The following is a 22,010-nucleotide window of genomic DNA, read 5'->3' as shown; positions in this document are numbered from 1 at the left end:
TAAAATGAATTATCCCTCTGTAGCTTTGGGAACAAGCTAGGAGACAGCACTTGTATATGCTACAGCAGCCCTTTAAGGGTACCCTCCATTAGAAATGTTGCATCTTACACAGTAGGAGGAAATTCCATCATCAGTGAAAGGTATTTCTCCTTTACTTCAACATTGCCATGTTCTCAAATCCTCTGACCGTCTGTACTGGAGGACCATGTGCTTTTTTATTAATTTTCAATGCGAGATAAACTAATTCCTCTGTTTTTTTCCAAAAATACCAGCTACCACTACAACAAAAAAATCATAAAATTGTCATAACAACCCGGTAATATTACAGTGGCCACTTTGAAGAGTAGTCTGAAGAGTATTTGCCAAACCTTTTGATCCCTAGTAATCAGAACAGAAGTGCCCAAAATCCAGAGATTAAAGGATTAGGCCTCAAGAAAGACTTGTGGTATTTCAAGAAAATGTGACTGATGCTCACCACTTATTTTTTACAGTGCTGATGAGATTTAGTGTTTAAGGTCCTTTCCTGTTCAGACATAAAAGCTGCTGTAATCAGAGTATTACTAGGGAAAACTACTCTGGTTGGGGATTCAATATGTTTAAATTGTTGAGCCAAGGTTATTGTTTGGATTAGGTTAGGAAGGATGACACTGAAATAAGTAAGCCCCAATAGTGCAGTGAAGCAGAGAAGAACAAAGAAAAGTGTTTGTATTTTTAAATAGGAATCTGGATAGCCCAAGTATGCTGGTTATAGCTATATAAAAAAATAACTTAGACCAGCCTAGAAACTAGGTATTGTATATGTCTACACAGCTACTAGAAACAAAATAAACATTTCCGTGGCACTGAAATCCATATGAAAGCAAAACTGGAGACACTGGAGATGGAAGAGACTTAATAGGTCAGCTTGCCCATCCCCCAGCCCTGTTGTCCCTCAAAATCTGTGGGCCTGGTTCCCACACACCTTCTGCCACACAGAAGTTGGCACAAGCACTAACATCCATCAGGGTCATTCTGCTAGGAAACAAGAGATACCAGGTCATACTGGTGGTAAACCAGCTTAGGGTTATCTGTCAGTAAGGGCTAAAGATCTTGCACAGACTTGATAGATCCAAACAGCAGCTTTTTCACAGGACATTCATGGCTATGAATAATACTTGGTCTTCTTTGTATTTTAGGGAGTCATTGAGATGCATGAGAAAATATCAGCACAAAAATACAGTCCAATTTACAATCATGCCATTTCAAACACCATTGGATTATTATTACTGATTAGGGGGAAAAATCCAACAGCTGTCTGAGGAATTCCCTTCAATGTCTGGATTATTGATTTAATACCTACATATTGTCTAGATCCTACCATTCCACTAATGTTTGAAAATGCTGTACATGAGTTTACATTATTTTTGTCCTGTGATTGCACAATAATAATGTATTTTAGCCTGATTTTTAGGTGAATTTGTTAGCTGTTATACATGCCACACAACAGGAGTATGAAATAGCAATTGTATCTTTTAAAGTAAAAACCAAGATGAGTATTTAAAGCTAAAAAAAAAAATAAATAAAATCCAGGTTTTCAGACAGCTGCTAAGTATTAAATTCCACTTACAATTCATTCCAAAATTCTGCTCTTCCCTCTCTCCCCTCCAGAAAATTGGAACTAGAAAAAGGAAGGAGAAATTTAAGGTAGAGAAACTATTCAAGTGTGAAGAGGCTGTAATGGTTACAGTTGCTCAGGTTACAGTGATATGCTTTGGATTTAAGTTTTGACATCCTCTCTAGCACATTTAGAATAAATAAGTAAACAAACAACTGCCTGGGAGCTTTAAATTATTTGCCTTCATCTGCTAGTGCTGCCTGTCTCTGGTTTACTTCCTCCTGGTTGGGCTGAGCCTGCCCAGGCTGTGGGGTTTGTTCTGTGCATGCCCTGCTCCCTGGGGCAACACACACCTCCTGCAAGGGTGCAGGGCACTGCTGCAGAGCCCTGTGCCTACGAACAGGGCTGCTGACCGAGAAAAGTACCTGTGTTCAGGCCTAGGAGTGTAAACGTGGGGCGGGAAACGCTCCCTCGGTGACCGCTTGACCCGGAGCAGGGTAATCTGAGCAGCACAGATGGTCCTGGGCAAACAACCTCGCTGACAAGGAAGAATGAAACACTTTGTGTCACGTTGCCTCAGTGAAGCATCCCTCTTTCCTAGGATGGAGGTATGGCAGGCAGCAACAAGTCCTGTAAAAGATTTTTTCTTCCAGAGGTGGAATCAACAGAAGAAATACAGATAAATGAGAGAGGCCTGTACTAACAGAATTTTAATTGACTTTAGCTCTACCACACACTGAAGACAATATATGGCTCTTAACATGATTCTTGGTCTAAATATGGTAAGCATTTGTGCATCAATATGATGCTTTTTATTTGTTTACAGTGGGCCTTACAAAAAAACCAAAAAGAACAAAAGCTTGAGCCAGCATATCAGCTGTTGTCTCTTTGGTCTGATACATTTGCAATGATTTTTATGGAAGAAAGCAATGTACCAAACCACTACTGTTCCCCTGTTCCTGACAAGTAATGTGATATACAGTGAAATCCTGTCCTGTCCTACAGTGTTGGCTGTTGACAGTATTTGAGGTCTCTACTAAATATCACAACTTTTATGAGAAGAGCAGAAAATTCTGTATAATGAATCTTTAAGCCAATAAGAAGTTGTTATGAACAAAAAATGTGTCTAAAAGTGTAGAGATAATAGCTTCATACTAAAATCTTATGTTTTTATATTTTTATTGGGGGAGGAAACAGAGATCACACAAAAATTTGTGCCTATAGAAGGAAGAGGGCCATAGGAAACAACTAAATAACACATGTGCTTTGGTCTAATCAAAGTTAAACACTGTATATTGACTCTGAGCAATCTTCTGCAGTAACTACTGTAACAGCTCAGCAGCCACACATCCCTCTGTCCCCACCACTCCTGCCAGCTGTACTGATCAAGCTCTTCTGTTCTGTGATCTACCTCCTCCTTTGCTGGAAGAGAAACAAAGGCAACACAGTGAACAACTTCATTTTGAGTCTAACATTTCTGTTAGGGTAATTCAATTCTGGGATCTTATGATCCTCAGAAAACAAAAATTGAAACACTTGAAACACTTCAAAAATACTGCTCTAATCACAGAGGTCCCAAGCAACAGGTCCCAATACAGCTCATTATGGTCATAAACACTGATGTGGTTAAAACCTGCACCTAACCTACTGTAAATCTCAAAGCAACAAAAACATTTTCATTTTACAGTCATGATGTTTGAGTCAATTTTAAAAAATATTTGAATGGAAAATGGAAATCTGCTAACAAATATTATTGGCTAAATCTTATACCATACCAATGCTATGTTTTCAAATGCTTTTCTTTATTTCCAGATAAATACTGATATACATTTTCCTGTCTCCTTGTGTATCTTGCCATTGGTTGTTGTCTCTAATATAAGCCTATTCTCTACCCAGTTACAAACTATGTATTAGAGAATTAACCACATCAGGTCACATCAGGTCAACTTTAAAGTGATAAAACCTTAATGGAGTAAGGGATCAAGAAAGTAACAAAATCTCTTATTTCTGTTTTCAGCATCTCTGGAGAAATACTTTAACGTTCACTAAGAAATACTTATCCAAACATACTAATCTTTTCATATTATTTCAAATACAGGTACTTGAATTCTAAATCCAGTTGATATAATATTTCAATAAAATAAATAATATTAAATACACCGTGTTGTGGATCTTAGAAATATTGTGCAAATCTGCAATCCTAATATATACATGTTATTATTCCCAGAAGGCTCTAAAGAAAAAGAACCTTGTGTTCCTGTGTTTGTTAACATATTTAATCATTTATGATATAATAAATTACCCCTCTTTTGTTTATTAAGACTTAGATAAAAGCTGGCTAGAAAACCAGTGGCTCTAATCTCTCTAATCTCAACCAGTGATTTTGTTGCCTCAGTATCTAACTAGTAGAGATCCTCTAGCTAATACTTTTGGCATTTTGAAGTGTTGTGCTCTTATAGCTGTATTGTACAAGAACTTTAAAAACAGTAAAATTATTACTAAGATCATATTTTAGTTCTGCAAAAAGAAATAGTATTTTTGGGGGAAAAAAGTTGCTGTTTGGAAAGAGCATCTTTCTCCTCATAGCTTTCATCCTGCCAACCTTGTTTCCCTTCTCTAGTTCCTCTGTTTCTCTTAAAAACCCCCAGAACCTCACTAGAGGGGTTTTTAAAACGTGGCTTCGGTTATGATGTGTTAACATCTCATGGAATCTACAACATAATCTATCTTTTCCCCTGTGGAGGTTATATTTCTACTACTGACCTCGCCTTTCTTGTTTCTCTTATACAAAGGCATAAAGGAGTTAAATTCTGATTTTATTTTTTGAAAGGCCACCATTAACCTCTTTTTTTGTTAGTAAAAATCCAAAAGTTATTGAAACGGATGGACTTCTTGATAGACAATTTTTTTCAACATCTCCATAATGTGTCTCACAGGCTCACTCTTTTCCTCCTTTGTGTCAATACCTTTGTATCAACATTAGTGTTAAGAACTTAAATTTTCTATATCGATATTTCTATTTTTTGTCTCCCACTAGTCACATTTGTCCTGTCTTTCATTTCACCTCCATTTATCCCATTATGCTGCCTGTCTCAGTGCTCAAAATCTCCAAGCATTTCTTCTGTTTTGAAACTAATACTTCTATAGAAATCCTTCAGCTAGGCACAGACCTTCTACTTCCAGCCAGCCAAGCCCTTCTGATTTCCCTTGTGCAAATCTCTTAATTAAAATCATATAGAGCCCATGTAACTCAGTATAGAACTATGTTATCCTTGCTCTATAGATACCTGGTAACCCATGTGGGTGCAGGACAGTGGGGCTGTTGTCACACAGAGGGTCACCATGCATTAGAAACCTGGGAAAGGAGATTGGAGTGAATGAGCAGGTGAGTGGGTAAGTAATCCACAATCTTCTTGTGGTGCCAAGCAACAGGACAAGAGGCAATGGGCAAAAACTGATGCCCAGGAAGTTCCACCTGAGCATGAGGAAGAACTTCTTTACTGTGCAGGTGACTGAGCACTGGCACAGTTTGCCCAGAGAGGGTGTGGAGTCTCCCTCACTGCAGGTATTCCAGAACCCTCTGGACACAATCCTGTGCCATGTGCTCTGCGATGACCCTGCCTGGGCAGGGAGGTCGGACCAGATGGTCCCACTGTGGTCCCTTCCAACCTGACCCATCCTGTGACTCTCAGGCTCCATGAGGGACGAGAGGGGAAATGGGCTCGTGGGTGACTGGAAGGAGAAATGCGGCAAAATCAGACTGTGTGGGGGTGAGGGACAAAAATAATGGAGGAATTCAAACACGTGGTGGAGAACAAGGCTAAAACCAGGTGACAATCACAGAGATCTGGGAATGGGAAATGCAGAGGGACAACAGCACCAAAGGGCTGCACACCGGGTGGCACAGCTGCTGTTAGGCTGAAACGAAGGGACGGTGGCAGGACAACACCTATCAAGGCCAAGAGGCTCTAACAGAAGGGCTGAAACAAATAATTATGACAACGATCAACGAAATGCCACCTCAGCCCTTACCACTCGCCCCGAACCCGTGGCAGCCCCGCGCCACGCCGGGAGCCAACCGGTCCCTGCTCAGGGTCCCGTTCCCGCGGCTGTCGCTAGGGCCCTGACACGGAGGGATGGAGGGTGGGATGGAGGGTGGGACGGAGGGCGGGCGGCCGCCGGTTGCCCTGGCGAAGGCGACGCCACAGCGGCCTCCGCGCGGACAAAATGTCGGCGGGCGGCAGCGGCGGGGCCCGGCCGGCCGGGGACACGCCCGGGGTAAGGCGGCGGCGGCGGCTCGGGCTCGGGGCAGCGCGGCCGTGCCGAGCCCGCCCCGCTCACTAACGCGTCCCCCCCGCAGGTGCGGAGAGCGGCCGGCGCCCCCCCGCCGTCCGCGGGGCCCGGCGCGCTGAGCGGAGCCTGGCTGGCCAAGGAGGAGCAGTACAAGTAAGGAGGCGGCCCCGCTCGGGCCCGGCGAACAGTCGGTCCCCTGTGCCCGGGTCCCGCGGGTCGGGCCCCGCAGGGGGCTGAGGGCACCGCCCGGGGCCGCGGGACACCGCTGCCTCAGGCGGGCTCCAGGCCTGGCCATGAGGGCTCTCTGCACCTCCAACACTGCCTTTGCCTCTAAATTATGACTATATAAGAGCTTAAGCCAGTTAAAAACAGCTTAAAAGCTGTAAAGCTTTTAAATGGAAGCCCTCGCCCTGTTACCTGTCGGCGCTCGGCCCCTGTGAGTGTTGAGGGGGCACAGAGAGCCATGTCTGAAACTGTACCGTGAACCATGCAAGGATACCAGCTCACTGCAACCTGTGCAGATACATAGCAACACGTCTTTAATTAGGTGGTTAAGCAATGTAGTCATACATCACTGCTTCCCCAGCCTCTGCTGCTGGGTATGCTGAAGGTAAGGACTCTGGTAAACACACAAAGCACCAAGGAAATAAAGACATAAAATGTGTATTAAGCAGTGACACGTCCAAAACCAAGGACACCCTTCACATCTCAGAATTACAGCCTAAACCTTGCTGCTTGATGGGTATAGGTGTTTTATCACTGTCAATTGCCAGAAACCCGGGAAATTGTTGAAACATAACTTTCTTAAAACCCTGAAGTATATTTCAGTGTTCCTTTATAGGAATTGTTAAAATATCACCTAGTTTAGGCAGAAATACTGTCATGCTTACATTTATTTCTCTTAAACCTTTCAAAAACTCAGTGACAAGCATTCTTACTCTTTCAGGCGACTGAATGCAGAATTAGAAGCCAAAACAGAAAAACTGGTGCGTCAGGCTGAAGAGCTGATGGTGAGTATGTTATACAGACTGCTATGTGATTTAGCCTTGATTCACATGCACACAGGGTCAAGTTTAAAAAGAAATTATTTAGACCATGGGTACTAAAACTATTTTGCTTTCAAATGCAACGTAAGCTTTATTTTTTTTCAAAGTTGTAAACTTCTACTAAAAACACATGCAAAACTAGTTTTAATATCATTTCATCAGGTAGGTATTCACACAGATGCAGAGAGCATTTGTGCAGATATAGACATAAAACTACATAAAAAACTTAAGGAAAAGGATCTGTAGGTGGTCTTCTGTATTAAATGCTAAATAAAATTTAGTATTTGAGAACCAGATCGTGTTGCAATAACCTCCTAGTGAAATAGGATACACATTGTTCAATCTGAAAGAAATACAAAGAATAAGCAACATAAATAGAAAACATGAATTTAGTAAGAAGGAAGGTTTCTTAAAACAGAAAAAGCTCCTGTTTATTGTCAGTATTATCTTTTAAGATTGGTGTGGCTGTGTGCCAGGTAAGAGACAAGATTTATACAAAAATAGGACAAAGGAATAAAAAGGGAAGGGGGCAGGTATGGTTTATACCCAAACCAGTCTGGAGAAGGTGTTCTGCATATTACATATATTCACTGTAAATGCACTCATTCAAATAAATAAGGCTTAAAAAGCAAATTATTAATTCTTCTGGAAATCTATACTTGTATGCACTTTTCCTACTGTTGAAACTTCATTTTTATGGCCTGTGAACATGCTCTTCTTTTGAGCAGTGACAAGCTGAGGGTAGCTGCTTGGCATTTGAACAGAAGCAGTTGAAACAGCCAAAATAGCATCTAGTCTCTTTCCTTTAGAAAACAGCAACAACAAAACCACTTTTTTTTCCCCTTCTCTAAATACAGCAGAAAATGAAATATTCTTAGGACACTTAATATACCACATGGCAGTGCCAGATTGCAGAGATATACATTTAACAACAAAATAGCAACGACATTTTCATTTTTAGCCATCTTTTCCTGTGTTTGGAAAGTTCTTTTCAACAGTAGAGTATAGTTTACATTCTTTTCCATAGTAGGCCGTAGTTATTGTGATTTACAAATGGGTAATTTGTCTTTAATGGATTATATTCCCCCAAAATTGACTACTTTTTTTTCTTTTTTTTAATAAAGAAAGGCCAACAGAAGATACTATCTCGGCCAGTTTCAGTACAGTCTAAGTCACCTGAAGATGACAGACAGAGGTATGTGCTTTACAACTGCTGTGTGTAATTGCTGGGGAACCCCACACTGCTCCTGCATACCCTGACTTGTGCCCTAGTCATGCTCCTGTTTTATCTGTCTTTATGGCATACTGGATTGGTAGAGTCTAAATTTTTTCCTATCATTTGAAAAAAAAATGATACCAAGCAAGTGTTGTTCCTTGTTATTTCAAGGAAGCTATATTTTACTGGAATGTTCTTTCTAGGGTACTAAGTTTGCTGACCTCTGTAAAGAAGCAAGGTAGGGTAACAGGTTTCTTTGTGCTACCAAACAGCAGACACTCAGCAGTGGATGGTTTTTAACAGTTTGGCTAAGAAAGCAAAGAAACAGATACTGGTTCGCATTTAACTTGGCCCAAATGTTCCTGGGACAGGAAGTGCTTGATAAAAACAAACACAAAACCCTAAGACAGGCAAACATTGAGCTGCCACCCTCTGGAACGTGGGTACCATTGCACTGCTGGGGCCCACGTGCCTTTGGCCTGGATGAGCACACATGGAGCTGTGGGGTTTGGCTGGGTGTTCAGACCCCTTGGATCAGGAGTGGGAACACGGCTTGTGTTCACTTAATTGTTCAGGGGCATTACTACTTATTTAGTTCTTGAAGGGGTTGTATACTGATAGTGTGGGAAGTGGGTGAATTTAGGATAGACTGATACACAGTTTATCAAGGATCCAATCAGTAGGTTCCTAAATTTATGATGCCACTAATCTGAAAAAGAAAGATACAGGGACAGACTACAACATGCCTCAACTGTTAAGCTGCAATTGGGAAACTTTTGGAATAGTGTATATGAAAGTCTGATAGAGATGATCCAATAGTTATTTTTGTGCAGGATAAAAGCAGTGACATCATTAAGGAGTTTTTATGAAAGCAAAAGGGGTTTTCAGTACACAAAAAGGTGTGACAGCAAATCACAGCTTCTGTGATAGAAGCCTGTCTACCAGAAAAAGTTAACTGCAGTTAAAATTATTCCTGAGCTATTTTAAAGCCATATCTGACAGCTGGGGGATCAGGGGGCAAGAAACTTAATGTGTTATCAGTATAATCATGCTTTGCAAACAAATTCTGGATCTCACTTTAGGTTTATATTCTGTTAGATGGATTTTGAACATTAGACAGAAGATTTTTAAAAACTTCAAACTGGAGTTGAGTTTTAGGGCTGTTTTATGAAGTAATGTGATCAGAGGATCCAGCTCCACAAAGGGAGTTTAAATAGCTTTGATGATGTGCATTAGAAATAAATGAGGGAGTGTTGGAAGAATTAAAAAAAATACAATTAGCCTGTTAGAGTAGCATCTGATCTAACAATTACCTACATAAATTAAAACACCTTAAAGCAACCACAGCCTGTGTTCTGGTAAACACTTCTGTGAATGTGAGGGAAGATCTGAAATCCCATGCTGTAGTGAAAAAAATTGGAAATGTGTGCTAGGAATTAGGCACACTGATTATCCATGAGTGAACATTGAGGCCATTCAATTAGATTAGTTCCGAGTACTTAATATTTAATTAAAAATTCTTTTATTTCTAAATTGTGCAAGCACATAGGTCATAAATCTAAAGGAAGCACTTGAGATACATTTTTTAAATACCTCTTTGAAATGTCTATTGATTCCTTATAAGCAGAATGAACACTAAAGCAACTGGAAAGAAAGGGAGGAATTGGAGCAAAGAAAGAGGTAGTATCATGGGGGGAAAAAAAAAAAGAAAAGTTAAAAGGAAAAACAAATATGTAGGAAAAAACCCAACAAATATTTAAGTCACTCTCCGAGTCAGTGTGTATTTTAAAGTAAGTTGTTCCGGAGTTCTTGCAGCATATTTTTCTCAGGGAAACTTGACTTACTTAGCAACAAAGCAGCTCCAGTGACACCGCATTGAAATCAGCTTTTGTTTACACTTTCCCTCTCCAGACATTGCCAGGCTGAAGGCGCCGGGAAGGGCCCGCGCATGGGCAGGCACGGCCTGGGCTGGGCTGGGATTAGCAGCACAAAGGGTTTGCTCATGCACACAGCGCCTGTTTACACGCAGCGATGGAATTGTTCAACGCCAGCTTCTGTTTCAGGGCTGCCACCGTGCTCTGCCCCCTCATTTGTGCACCTTTTCAGGATTTACACACTAATTTCACTTATCATACCACCACAGAACCGTATTACAGCTTTTGAAAATGGATTGTCAGGTGTGGGGAAGAGGAAGGAAACCCTGGGAGAATTTGAGAGATACCATGAGGTCGAGTTTTTTTCTTTTGCTTTGTTCGTTTGTAGGGGTTTGTGATTTTGGTTTTTAATTTTTTTTTGGAAGAAGGCCATAAGACAACAGATACAGTAGGAACAAGTTAGCCTATTGATGGAAAGAACATCATTGTTTTCCTGAGTATAAAGAGTGTTGTATTTTCCTATTTTTGAGAATAACACATAACTGCTATTTCTGTGGCAGCAAATCCTCACCTTCTGCATGCTCCTAGAGCGAACCAATAGGAAGGAAGCATGAGGAAAATAGGGTAAATAGACAAAAACTAATCATCCTATTCTTGAAGTCTGTTGCCAGCCACACAGAGATGATTTCTCCAGGTTTTTTTTCCTTTTTTGATTAATAAAATACAGAGCTTTGTGCAGATAATTCTTGTTGATGAATGTCTGTGAAATTTTTAAAGGCAAGATCTAAACATTTGCTCAAATCAGCCTGGCAAAAAAATTAGGTGACTTGATGAGCCAGAAATTTAAATTTTATTCTAAATCTTTTATAAGCCAGCATTTTAATTGAAGTAAAAAAATTATAAAGGGGTAGTAAAAAAGTAGCCTTTTAGTGCAATAATACACATTCATATAGCTCATTTTGTAAGCAAAAACATTAAAAATATATATATATATGACAAGAAACTTGACCTGAATATTACACAGCATGCTAAAACTTCTGGCTTGTTTTCAACAGACTTGAAGAATAATCATTTAACCTGAAATTCAGTTGTACTAAGAAGCACAGTTTTCAGCCAAATAAGCAGATAAGAAAGCTGCTTTTTTAATACCTGGGGTTTTTTCCCCCCCATCTGTAGAACAGATACAATACTTGTAATACTTATTTCAGAGAAAATTCTGTGAGGCTTAATTTGTATATTGCTCCATTTCATTCTCATTTGATAGTCCCTGTCAATGGACTTGACAACAGGCAGTCTGAGCCTACTGGGATAGGTGAGCTATCTCCTCTTGGGATGTAGAGGACACTGGTTTGTATCTTCATTTTCTGTGTGTGAACTCTGGGATTTGTCTGTCTGCTGTGTGTTACCCAGGGAGCTGGTGGTGAGCTTTGGGAATGGATTGTCAGTCTCCCTTGTTGAGGCTGATAACTCTGCACACTGGCTGAGCACTCCCTGCTGCAGGGAATCATGGATCTAAGAAGCCAGTAGCCTGCTTTCCAAGAGATAAGATCAAGTGGCTGGTAGATAAGTAAACTGTTGCATTCTATATCATAGACCCACCAGGTGATTTAAGTGGCAAATGAGGTAGAATGGAAAGACAGCATCAGACTGAATTTATGCTTGAACTTAGGATATGTTCCCACCTTAGCTATATTGTTTATTCTGGACATGTAAAATGTTATTCTCCTTATTCTGACAGAGAGGTTGAATTTTAATTGTGAAGTGTTTATTATATATGTTCAGTGAATGTTTTTTTATTATTTTTTTTCTGCAGAGATCCACTCTTTCACTCCAGTCCTGAAGTTTCATCTCCTACACACTCACATGCCAAGGTATCAAAGCCAAAACTATCCTGGTTAAATTTTATTCTAGTATAATTTCCACATACAACTTTTGGTTTTGTGGCTGTGCTTCACTGGGGAATTCCATGGGTGGGAAACCAAAAGGAAGTGGTGCCCAAAGCAGTGCTCCAGGGACAGTGTTACCAGGGTTTCTCAGTGCCACTGTGGTTAAGTGGACTTACATCATGTTTGATTTTTGTACTCTAAGTTTCCTCTTCTATAAAGTCTTGATAGAAGTGTTCAGTGTTTAGAACACCAAATTAAGAATTCCAAGTGCAGAATATTAGAACATAATTATTTTCCTACTTTCTTCCCTCCCTCAGCTGTATAATAGTAAAGGCAGTACTAGTGTCTTCTACATGTAATAGGAAACATTGGAAAAATGAGACTGAGATTAGGAACAAACTCAATAGTCTCTAATTACAACTATATCGAATCTTTTAGAAGGTGAGCTAAAGCTTCCAAAACACCATCTGCAGTTATTAATCAGAAGGCAGTAGAAACCCCTCGAATTTTTGAAGGCTATTTGGGTGAAAGTAACAGAAATATTGTTAGAACTTCCTTCTACAGGGAATTTATGAAATGAAAATAGTGCATAAAATAGCATATTTTTTAAGGTATGATAAGCATTTTTCAAATAAATGCACTCTGATGACAGTGCAATAATTAATACCTTGATAGGAGCTCAGAGCCTTGCTTGTGCATAGATTTTTTCTGAGTATGTGTGCAAAAACTCCCACAAGCCAATGACTACTGCATATATTACAATTAGGGCATACAGACATAAAAGTTGCAAGATAAAGATGAGTGCAAATAAAACTGAAAAGTTGTTCTTTTGGAAGTCTGAAAAGCACCCTTTGAAAAATATCCTTGATTCTGGATATATGAAAAAGAAAGAAAAAGAAACCACCAAAAAAAATCCACACTACAAAAAATAATTCCTATCAAATTAAAAAAATAAATCACTCCTTTCTGAAAAATTTGTAGGTAGGAAGCAAGAAGAAATGTGCTGCTGCACCCACAGATCAGAACAGACAGTACTCTGGAAGTAAGGGAAAAAGAACAACTTCAAGGTATATCAGACATCTCTTTTGGTTTTCTAAAATCCTTTCGTTGCTATTTTTGTCTGTCAGGTTATTTTATTCATGTATGCTTCTATATTTATATAAGTAAATGTATCAAACTTTTGGTCCTCCTCAGTCAGCTCCACCACGTGGCTGTCTCTGTTTACTTGCACCAGAAATTATCAGTAAACATATGTGATTCATATTACAACAGTGAAACTGCTGCTTTCTACTTCATCACCTCTCAAGGCTGACAGCTCAAGTCTCTAAACCCTTTTGGTGAAAGGAGGCCCAGTGAGCTGACAAGGGAGAAATACAGAAATGCAGCACCTGAGGCAGCCTGAGAGAGCACACTTAGGTCTGAAGGCTGGTGTGGGAAACATGAGGCCCTCAGGGGTCTCCTCTGCTCTGGTTAATCTTGGGATCTCAGGACAGGAGAGGGTCAGTAACATACCACAGCTTTCAGGGGCTTTAGGCTGAGAAGCTTCACCTCTGCAGATTGCAAATTCAAGGTTGTAAAACCAAGAAATTGAGATCTGGTTGAGAGAGAAGAGTCAAGAAATGCATGAGATCCTTGGGAGCAAATGTGAACTGCCACAAGATATGGCACAATACCAAAACAGGGTGAAGATTGACTGCAAGGTGGCAGGACATGGACCTGACAGAGGCCAAGGCTGTCCTTCAGGACTTGGAAGTCAGTGTAGACCCTCGGGACCTCCCTCGGGCAGGTCAAGGCAGGGCTGTCATGCTGGTACTTCATGAGATTTGGAGTGGAACTGTGCAGATACAGACCCTGTGTGATGAACCCAGAGTTGTGGGAGAAAGTTAGGAGCTACAAGGAGTTTGGAGGCTTCACTGGGATGAAGATATATTAGAATAATAACTTAAGAGCTTCAGATCCTGGGAAAACTAACGTCACCTTTGCAAAAAAGCTGAGGAGATACCCTGTGTAGGTGATGTGTTACCTTGTGTTTTGGTTTTATGAAAACTTTGATATGCAACTAGTAGGATCAGTGATGTTCCCTAGGCCAGGCATCATGATGCAGAAATTGTAGCAAAGTAGGAGTAGAGCCACAGAGGACAGAATTCTACAAATTCTCTTGGCAGGGGAGAATAGCAGAAATGAAAACAGGATAGTATCTAAAGCCAATAGAACATTCCTCTGTTTCTTTCTTTTACTCTGATCTAGTTATGAATTTGTTGCATGAGAAGACCATGCCACAATCTTGTCAGTAGAAAAACAGAAGTGGTTTCTTTGCCTTCTACAATACAGTATGTAAAATCCTGTAATTTGTTTATGTGGAATATGGTAAAGGTGAGATTCACAAGAAGAGAGAAATTGCCATCAATGCATCTTTCATATGAATGCAAGTAATGAAACCGCATTAGGTAAATAACTGTACACTCTTAAAAACAGCAAACACATTATATTTTTGTTAATTTTTTTGTATTATAAATTTAAAATCTAAGGTTATCTTTTTTTTAGTTCAAAAATAAGAAACGTGGAAGTGCAAAGTGCTGATGGTGTTGCAGTACTGGAAGATTGCATAGGTTTTTCTTTAACAAAAGCAATAAGCAAAGTTGAAGAAAAACTAAAGAAAGGAGTCTTACCAGATTGTCCAGATGATGATATTATTCCAAGTGTTGGAAACGAAATGGGAGCAGGTAAGTTTCCTTTCATGGTTAGTACTTTTAATCTTACTTTGTGACTGTTGGAAATGGGTTTTCCTGGAAAAAAAAAAAAAAGGAGTTTCTGTAAAAATTACAGGGAAAATTCTGAAGCCCTTAAGTTAAAGGAAACGGGAAAGAAGCTTTTTCCTCTTTGCATAGTCCTAGAGGAAGATCAGATCACATATCAATGTGGAACTTTTGTTGTGGAAAAGTGAATTTGTATCTTCATTTCCACCTTTATAGGGAGATGTTTGGATAGTTACATGTGTTGAAATGTGGGGAAACAGAAGTAAGTACAATGCTAAGCTTGTATTTCCAATAAGATGAGATTCAGGCCGTGCACAGACTCTGTCTTTAGAGGACAAAGCCTTTCCTCAGACCAGTGCTGTGGCTCTTAGAAAGTGGCTTAAACAAGGTAATGTTTCAGCTACAGTGCCAGAATGAGAAGCCTCAGATCCTTTCCCACTTGAAATGGTGTGGTTTTGTCTGTCCTAGAAACAGAACAGGAAAGGGGATTGCCAGAGAGGCTAAAGGAACAATGTGCATTTATCTTTTTGGCTCTGGTGTGATAAAAGTGAGTTTGTGTGGTTCCTTACAATGCTAAAGCAAGGAAGAAGTCAGAGATTCACCACAGTAGCACAAAGTGCCTGAGCCCTCTCCTTTTAATCTAATGGCTTGATGTCTACAACATTCCAACACAGGAATAGTTAGATTTCTAACCTCATGTAATTCTGTGCACATCTGCAGTTACCAAGTCTCCCTATACACACCCTCAGCTGTCTTTTTTATAGTTCCTTCTCCTTGAACTAAAAAGAAATTGCTTTGGCTTGCACTGGAAGCTTACACCAAATCAATTCAAGGTAACTCAATAAGAGTTATTACTGGTGCCAAGTAATCAGGTCTCGCTGACCAAGGCCATATATTTGAGTATTGAGAGTTGTTTCTGTAACTTTAATGATGAAATGAAAATACTCTGGATTGATTTTTGCTTTTACATGTGATATTGGCTGTTTATCACACTCTGAATGCCTCCTTAATATACTAAATAAGCTATTGCAGAGCATTCCAGCATTGTCAGACTCACAGAACAGCTATGGTGTTCACAAGGAACAGGTATAGATATTAAGCAGTTCCTGTTACAGAGAGGGCTGATCCCTCAGTGGGAATCTCCTGTAAGAGATTCCTTAGGCCAACATGCCTTTGCTTGGCTACTTAGGCCAGTGAGCTGATAAGGTTCCAGAGCATTGTCCTTTCCCTGAGCTTCTTGCAGTGCTCTTCCTGGGCTTGGGCTCCACATCTTTATTTCATGATTACAGGTTACCACAGTGCAGCCATTTTGCTGCCAACACAATAGCTTACATCTTATTTTTCTCAGGTTATAACTCAACTCTGCAGTAACAAGCAATGACAGAAGCACACAGACATACAGAAGGCTGAAGATGAAGCTCTATTTTTATCTAATATACCCACACACATAGGAACAAAATACCTGAAAGTATTGTTGCACTTCATGTTAATCTTCAGATTATCCCAGGAATTCAAGAGGTCCATTCTTTCTTGCAGGGTATCACAGTCTCCCAAACATCCTTTTCTTGCTTTCCAATCCTCCCCTCACTTCCCAAAGCTGTTGGTTACTTTATAACCTAAGACCATCCTATAAAGGGATACTCCTCCCTCTTATCAGCTTCATCAGGTGACTAAAATTGACCAGTTAGGAAGCTAATTGTTTAATTATCTTTACCTCTTGTGAGAATTCAAGCCTATTTGGATCACAGGCATTTCCCAAAACTGATCTGGTCCTAGTTGTGCACTTGAATTTTCACAGGTTTTACTACTAAGTGCTCTTAATGACACACAGCTGACTAAGACAGAAGTCTGTGGACTAATAGCTGAGTAAAAGAGGAAACAAAATGGTAAAAAGCAGCAGTTTTGACAGGTAGTGGTATAGCCCTAGAGTGATCTGTCATGGAGCTTACATTGTTCACAACAGCTAAATGACAGCTGGTAAAGAAGTTTATGTATGAAACAGTGATTTTAGAATAGTTAAAACTGGTGTTGAAGTATTGCACAATAATCTCACGGTATCGAATGAGGTGATAGAGTGCAAGTTTATATTCTGTACTAAAGAGTGCAAAGGAACACTGTTAGAAAACACAACTCTCCAATTACACCTACTTCACAATAAATACACTTGAGGCATAACTCCAATTACACCTGCTATGGCTAATTATGACATTTCCAAAAGCGTAAACTTACTGCATGTTCACACTGGAAAAGGCAAATTAATTGTTACAAATCCTTCAGAAGATAACAAAACCAAAATACTGTACTGTTACCATGCTGCTGTTATATAATGGATGCTGCCCCATGGTGGGTGTGGAACATAGTTCTGCACACCCCATCTCAAATCCAGGATGTAGAACCAGCAGAGATACAGCTAATTGTGTACAGAGGCAATTAGAAGTGTGGAACAGCTTGAACTTGAATCTTCAGTTTGAAAACAAAACAATTAAAGGCACTATGAAAGATCTGTAATGAAAACAGTAATGGTAAAGGGAAAGCTGTCTTTCTGTAATGCAAACACTAGTAAATGCCACATTAAACTGGATTTAAAGCAAGCTATACGAAGTGTTTCTCTTTCCCATAATGCACAATTAAATTAGCCACAGGATATTGTGAATGCCAAACTACAGTGTGTCTTATGAAGAAAATCAAACAACTTAATAGTGTAGAAGTACCTGAGAGGGGATTAAATGCAAGGGCTTTGATATGGTCTCCATCTCGATAGCCACCAGTTACCAGAAGCTGGCAAGGATATAACAGGAGGAATAAAAATCAGTCTGTATCTTATTTTTTCATGGAGTTTTCCCTAAATCCTACTTATTATTGGCCTCTGCAGAGTTACAGCTTAAGCTGCATTTGACAGTTCTTAAGGGAAGGTGGGTGAAATGAAAAGAACTCCTGTTGCAGCAAATGAACACATGTACCCATCCACTCTGCTCCAGATACTCCTCCTCCACTTTATTCTTTTCCCCTTATAACTACTGTGAATAATGGTTATTCCCGTGTTACTCAACTTGATCCTCAAACTGTTCCCATACTGCACGCCTGTGGAAGTCCAGGGAGAGTTCCTTGTGAATGATCTGGGGAATTGGAAGTGAAAGAACAAACTGTTCACACAGCTTGTTTTGTCATAACAGTCCATTTCTAGCTGTCCAAGAGCAAGAAAGTACTTCATTTGGAAAAAACACCTGATTAAATGGATTTAATTTTAAATACTGTGCTTTAAGAAAGCATAGACTGCTGTGTGGGAGGGGTATTTACCTATTAGAGGGCTTTGCAGTCAACATTGAATTCTTCTTGTGCTCAGTTTAAAATTACTTTGGCTGTAACTACACAAGTTGCAGCTACAGATGGATTGCAGTGCAGACATGCCCTCCAGTACAGTTTTCTTGACTTCAGACTCAAAAAATGCTGTAATGTACAGCATAGTATGATGCAAGTTTTCAATAAGTTTCAATTTTGAGGATTATGCATCTTTTACTGTTTAAAGATGTCAAGTTCAGTCATCAAAAGAAAAAAATCTATACAAAGCTTTGCCTGAGAATGAGAAACCTGCAAAATCTTTTTAGAAATCTGAGTTTTCATTTGCCTATTTCTCTTTAATAATTGTAAACAATGTCGAGTGTTTCTAAAAATAAGAACATGAAAGTGAGTTCTAACATCAGTCTTGCTTCTTTTCTGCATTGAAAAATGAGTATTGGGGATATTAAATGTAACTTTTTATGTACACAGAAGCTCAAATCAGATTTCTGAAGGCAAAGTTACGTGTTACACAGGAAGACCTGGCAAGTGTAGTGTTTGAATGCAAGAAAAAGGTAAGAGCTGGATTTTCTTATCTATAGAAATGGAGCAGGTTCCCCTTCAACAAATAATCACAAAACAGAATTCTCTCAACCTTTCCTTTTCAAGTATTAAGAGCTAAGGTTCTATTTTTTTAAATATACTAAGAGCTTAGTGTCAAGGGTAGTAATTTCTGTATAAATGTGATCTTGGGCTAAAAGCTTGTGAAATACACTTAATGAAAAAGAATTTGAGGCAGGAAAGAACCACTGGGAATGAAGACATGCCCCAGCTGCAGGAGCACTGGTGCTGCAGAGTGCCCAAACCACCATCTCCGGAAGGGCACTGTTACCAGAGCCTGAGAAAAAGGAGGAGGAAACAGTAGCAGTGAAATACAGGTTTTGGTGTACAGACAAGAGAAGTGGTGCCCAGAGGCAGGTGATGGAATGAGAGGGATGTTTAGGGCAGAGTGAGAAACAAAAAGCTTGAGGAATATAGTTGGGTGCTTTTGGTGTCATCAGTGGATAGAAGTGTGGAAACAGCTGATCTGTGGATCCACTTTAAGTGGAATGTTGTAATCAAAACAGCAGTTAGGCTTTCTCAGTTCTCAAGAGTACAGTTGATGCAGAGGACAATATTTGGAATTATGCATTTGGGCAGATCAGGCTGAACTTAATGCATAGTGAAGCTACACTGGTATTTCACTGTTAGAGTTTTATGATCTGCACTGTCTGGCAATCTATGTTCAAGTGATGCTCAAACATCTCTTGAACTGTAAAACCTTAAATAGCTTGTATTTGTCTGCCAGAGGGATCCCCTCTGATTCATGCACTTGTAATCAAGCAAGGGTTTTGAACTAACTTTCGATTTTCCATAACTGGATTATTTAGCTGTGGGCTCTTGACTTCAGAATGCTTTTTTCCACCTATTCCTCAGGCCCAGATGTGATGATGACATTCAGAACATATGGCAAAACACCTATATGTTTTCTCTCAAGCTTTTAATTTAGAGTTAAGGAGCAGGATGATACTAAATGAGTGTTTTGAGATGAATACATGAAGAAAATCTTTAGAAGTAATTAGATTTTGATATTTTAAATCTGTACTTTATTTCATTTTTACCAACACAAGTGCTTCTGCATTTCAATACTTTTCTGCTGTGATCAGAAGGAAGTTGTTACATTTGATTTTAAAGACATTTTCATTTTCAAATCAAATACAATTCTGTCAGTAGCTATTGAACTTCATCATTCCATGCCAAAACCACTACAGACTTCAGTTACTGTAGCAGATGACAGAAGACAACCTTGTACTTGTTCTTGTGCTGCTCCCATAGCACTCTGTGTGTAAATGTATCATTCTGGGCACTAGTTTCTCTGGTGTGGAAATAACTTTACTACATTCATAAGGGCACAAAAATTTCATTTAGGCAAAGCCTTGAGGTAGATTGTGGGTTTGGTTCCAATTCACAGTCCAATTGTTGAAAGGAAGGAGTAAACCTGTTTTAAATGTAAAGAAGTGGGAGTTTCTGAGGTGCAGGTGGTCACAGGAAGCTTAGATAAAGCACATGGATTTCCCAGGTGAGAAGTTTGTATTCCAAGGTACTGAGGGAACAACAGGGAGAGACCTGTTTTCACAGACTCCTTTTCTGTGTGTGTGCCCTGATTTCTTTTTCGTAAAGAAATGAAGGGCATAATGTGTCTCTGAAATAACCTGCATTAGTATTCACTTATAAAGTTTCAAAGGTTATAAAAGAAAAATGCCCTGAATTATAATGCTTAATGTGGGATGTAATTGCCAGTAGGTCATGAATCGAATACGGGATTCACTGGATGTTAAGAGAATCTTAAATTTGAATACTTGATGTATCCTGGATCATTAGCTTGCTTTTAAGTCAAAACCAGATAATCTCCTAAAACATAATGGATTGGTTTATCAGTAATTATATTCTCTTCTTTTTCCCATAATTTTTCCTAATGTGTGCATTTAACTATTCTCACAAAAATGTCACAAAATATCTATGTCCCACTGTTATTCATATTATTCCATAACACTCTGATATTTCTCAAAACCTTTGAGCTATGAGAAATTAAATATTTTACATACTGTTACAAGACAGTTTCAAGTAAAGGACTGTAGAAAATTAAATGAAAGAAGTGTTACTGTTTTTTGAAGTATTATGCTGGTAAAATAGTGTTTTGTTTTCTTAATTGTTGCCACATAATTTTTAAAAACTTATCTCTATATCTATAGTGTGTATATTTTTACTGCCTTTTATTTGCAAGACATTATTACTGCATTATCCTCCTGCTTCCTTGCAGTGATTTAGTTGTGGGGTTTTTTTTGCTATTGACTGCCAAACAGGATGATCAAAATCAGAATTTAGAAACTCGGCTTAAAGATACTGAAGAAGAAAACACGAGACTGCAGCGAACGATCAGCGTGCAGCAGAGTCAGACTGAGAAGTACAAAATGTTGTCACAGGAAGCAAACAAAAAAAGTGAAGGGTTACAGCAAGAAGTCATTGCACTAGAAAAGGTATTGCAGATATTACTCTCATTTATCTCACAAAAGGGAACAAACCCCACATCAAATCACCCTTTGCACCCTCGTTTGGTATGAATGATCCCAGTAGTGTTTGAATCTGTTAGTAGTTTTAGAAGTCGCATTTTTAAATGGTCTAATCAATTTTTTTAAAGGAAGAAATAATATATTTTGCTAACTGCTTTTCTTCTGCTTCTACAATCACATATTCCTGTATTTTAAAATTAAATTCCTGTATAAAAGACCCACAAGAGACAAAACAACCTTTTTCAGAAACTGCTGTCAAAGTCACAAAGGAATCCTAAAAAATACAAGGAAGTTTTTTTTTTCTGGTTTTAATTATGACTGTTAAAAAATTCCTTCTGTAATAGGAGTTCTATTGTAAACTGTAGAACCTAGTGAACATTTTTTTAGAAAGCACCTGCAGCTTATATTAGTATGTCCTGCAGGTACTTTGTTCTCGAAAATGGACTGTTGGAAACCCAGGCACTCCAGTGTGGCTGAATCCCAGTTAACGTGGCTGCTGCTGCACCCACACTGGCACAGTGGTGTCCGTGCCTGGGGCAGCAGATGGCTGCACACACAGCTTTGTTTGTTTGGAACTTAATCTTAAGGGCAGCATGTGTTTTTCCTTAATTACTCAGAGCTACAGAGGTTCACTTCAAAATCATGCAATACACAGAGTACTGTGTAGTACATGCAATGAGAATGTTTCACTTAAAAATTTGGGCAAAATGGAACACAACTTAGCCTAACCAAGTCTCATTATACCTCTGTTAAATCACTCTCCATTTGTGTAGGCATGCTTGTGTCTTAATGCTTTGTAGTTCTGGCATTTTACAGCTCAAATGGTCTTCGTGGGCTTTTTGTGCAGTTACTTGGAAGTTTTAAGTTTCCTTAAATAAGTACCCTGATGGTGATTCTGTCAGGGAAAATATTCAGTAGTAGTACTCATACTACTCATCAGCTCACAGTAAATAGGGCCA

General features: G+C 39.3%; 2 protein-coding genes across 7 annotated transcripts in view; one reads left to right on the top strand and one right to left on the bottom strand.

Annotated features, from left to right (window-relative positions):
* RFX7 (regulatory factor X7) overlaps positions 1-6,474 on the bottom strand; it is a 76,859-nt gene extending 70,385 nt beyond the window's left edge. The window contains exons 1-4 of one of the 6 annotated variants that reach the window (XM_017827505.1): positions 6,305-6,474; positions 4,882-4,949; positions 2,020-2,224; positions 1,607-1,657 (exon numbers count right to left, since the gene is read on the bottom strand). The gene's annotated coding sequence lies outside the window, so the exon portion shown is untranslated. Of the gene's footprint in view, positions 1-1,606; positions 1,658-2,019; positions 2,241-4,881; positions 4,950-5,626; positions 5,780-6,304 lie in introns of those variants that run through there. The other 5 variants (XM_017827504.1, XM_017827503.1, XM_017827507.1 and 2 more) reach the window with 5 other exon arrangements.
* Positions 1-22,010, top strand: part of TEX9 (testis expressed 9) — a 51,620-nt gene that overhangs the window by 20,638 nt on the left and 8,972 nt on the right. Inside the window, exons 2-10 of the mRNA XM_017827451.1 lie at positions 4,977-4,987; positions 5,955-6,040; positions 6,834-6,897; positions 8,058-8,128; positions 11,837-11,894; positions 12,891-12,976; positions 14,454-14,632; positions 18,434-18,516; positions 20,845-21,018. Coding sequence (XP_017682940.1) covers positions 4,977-4,987; positions 5,955-6,040; positions 6,834-6,897; positions 8,058-8,128; positions 11,837-11,894; positions 12,891-12,976; positions 14,454-14,632; positions 18,434-18,516; positions 20,845-21,018 — 812 coding nt within the window. The remainder of the gene's footprint in view (positions 1-4,976; positions 4,988-5,954; positions 6,041-6,833; positions 6,898-8,057; positions 8,129-11,836; positions 11,895-12,890; positions 12,977-14,453; positions 14,633-18,433; positions 18,517-20,844; positions 21,019-22,010) is intronic.

Source organism: Lepidothrix coronata, unplaced genomic scaffold, assembly GCF_001604755.1.
Source record: "Lepidothrix coronata isolate B3197 unplaced genomic scaffold, Lepidothrix_coronata-1.0 Scaffold140, whole genome shotgun sequence".
Taxonomy (NCBI): domain Eukaryota; kingdom Metazoa; phylum Chordata; class Aves; order Passeriformes; family Pipridae; genus Lepidothrix; species Lepidothrix coronata.
Note: the sequence above shows the minus strand (reverse complement) of the source record. Positions and strands in the feature narration are given on the sequence as shown.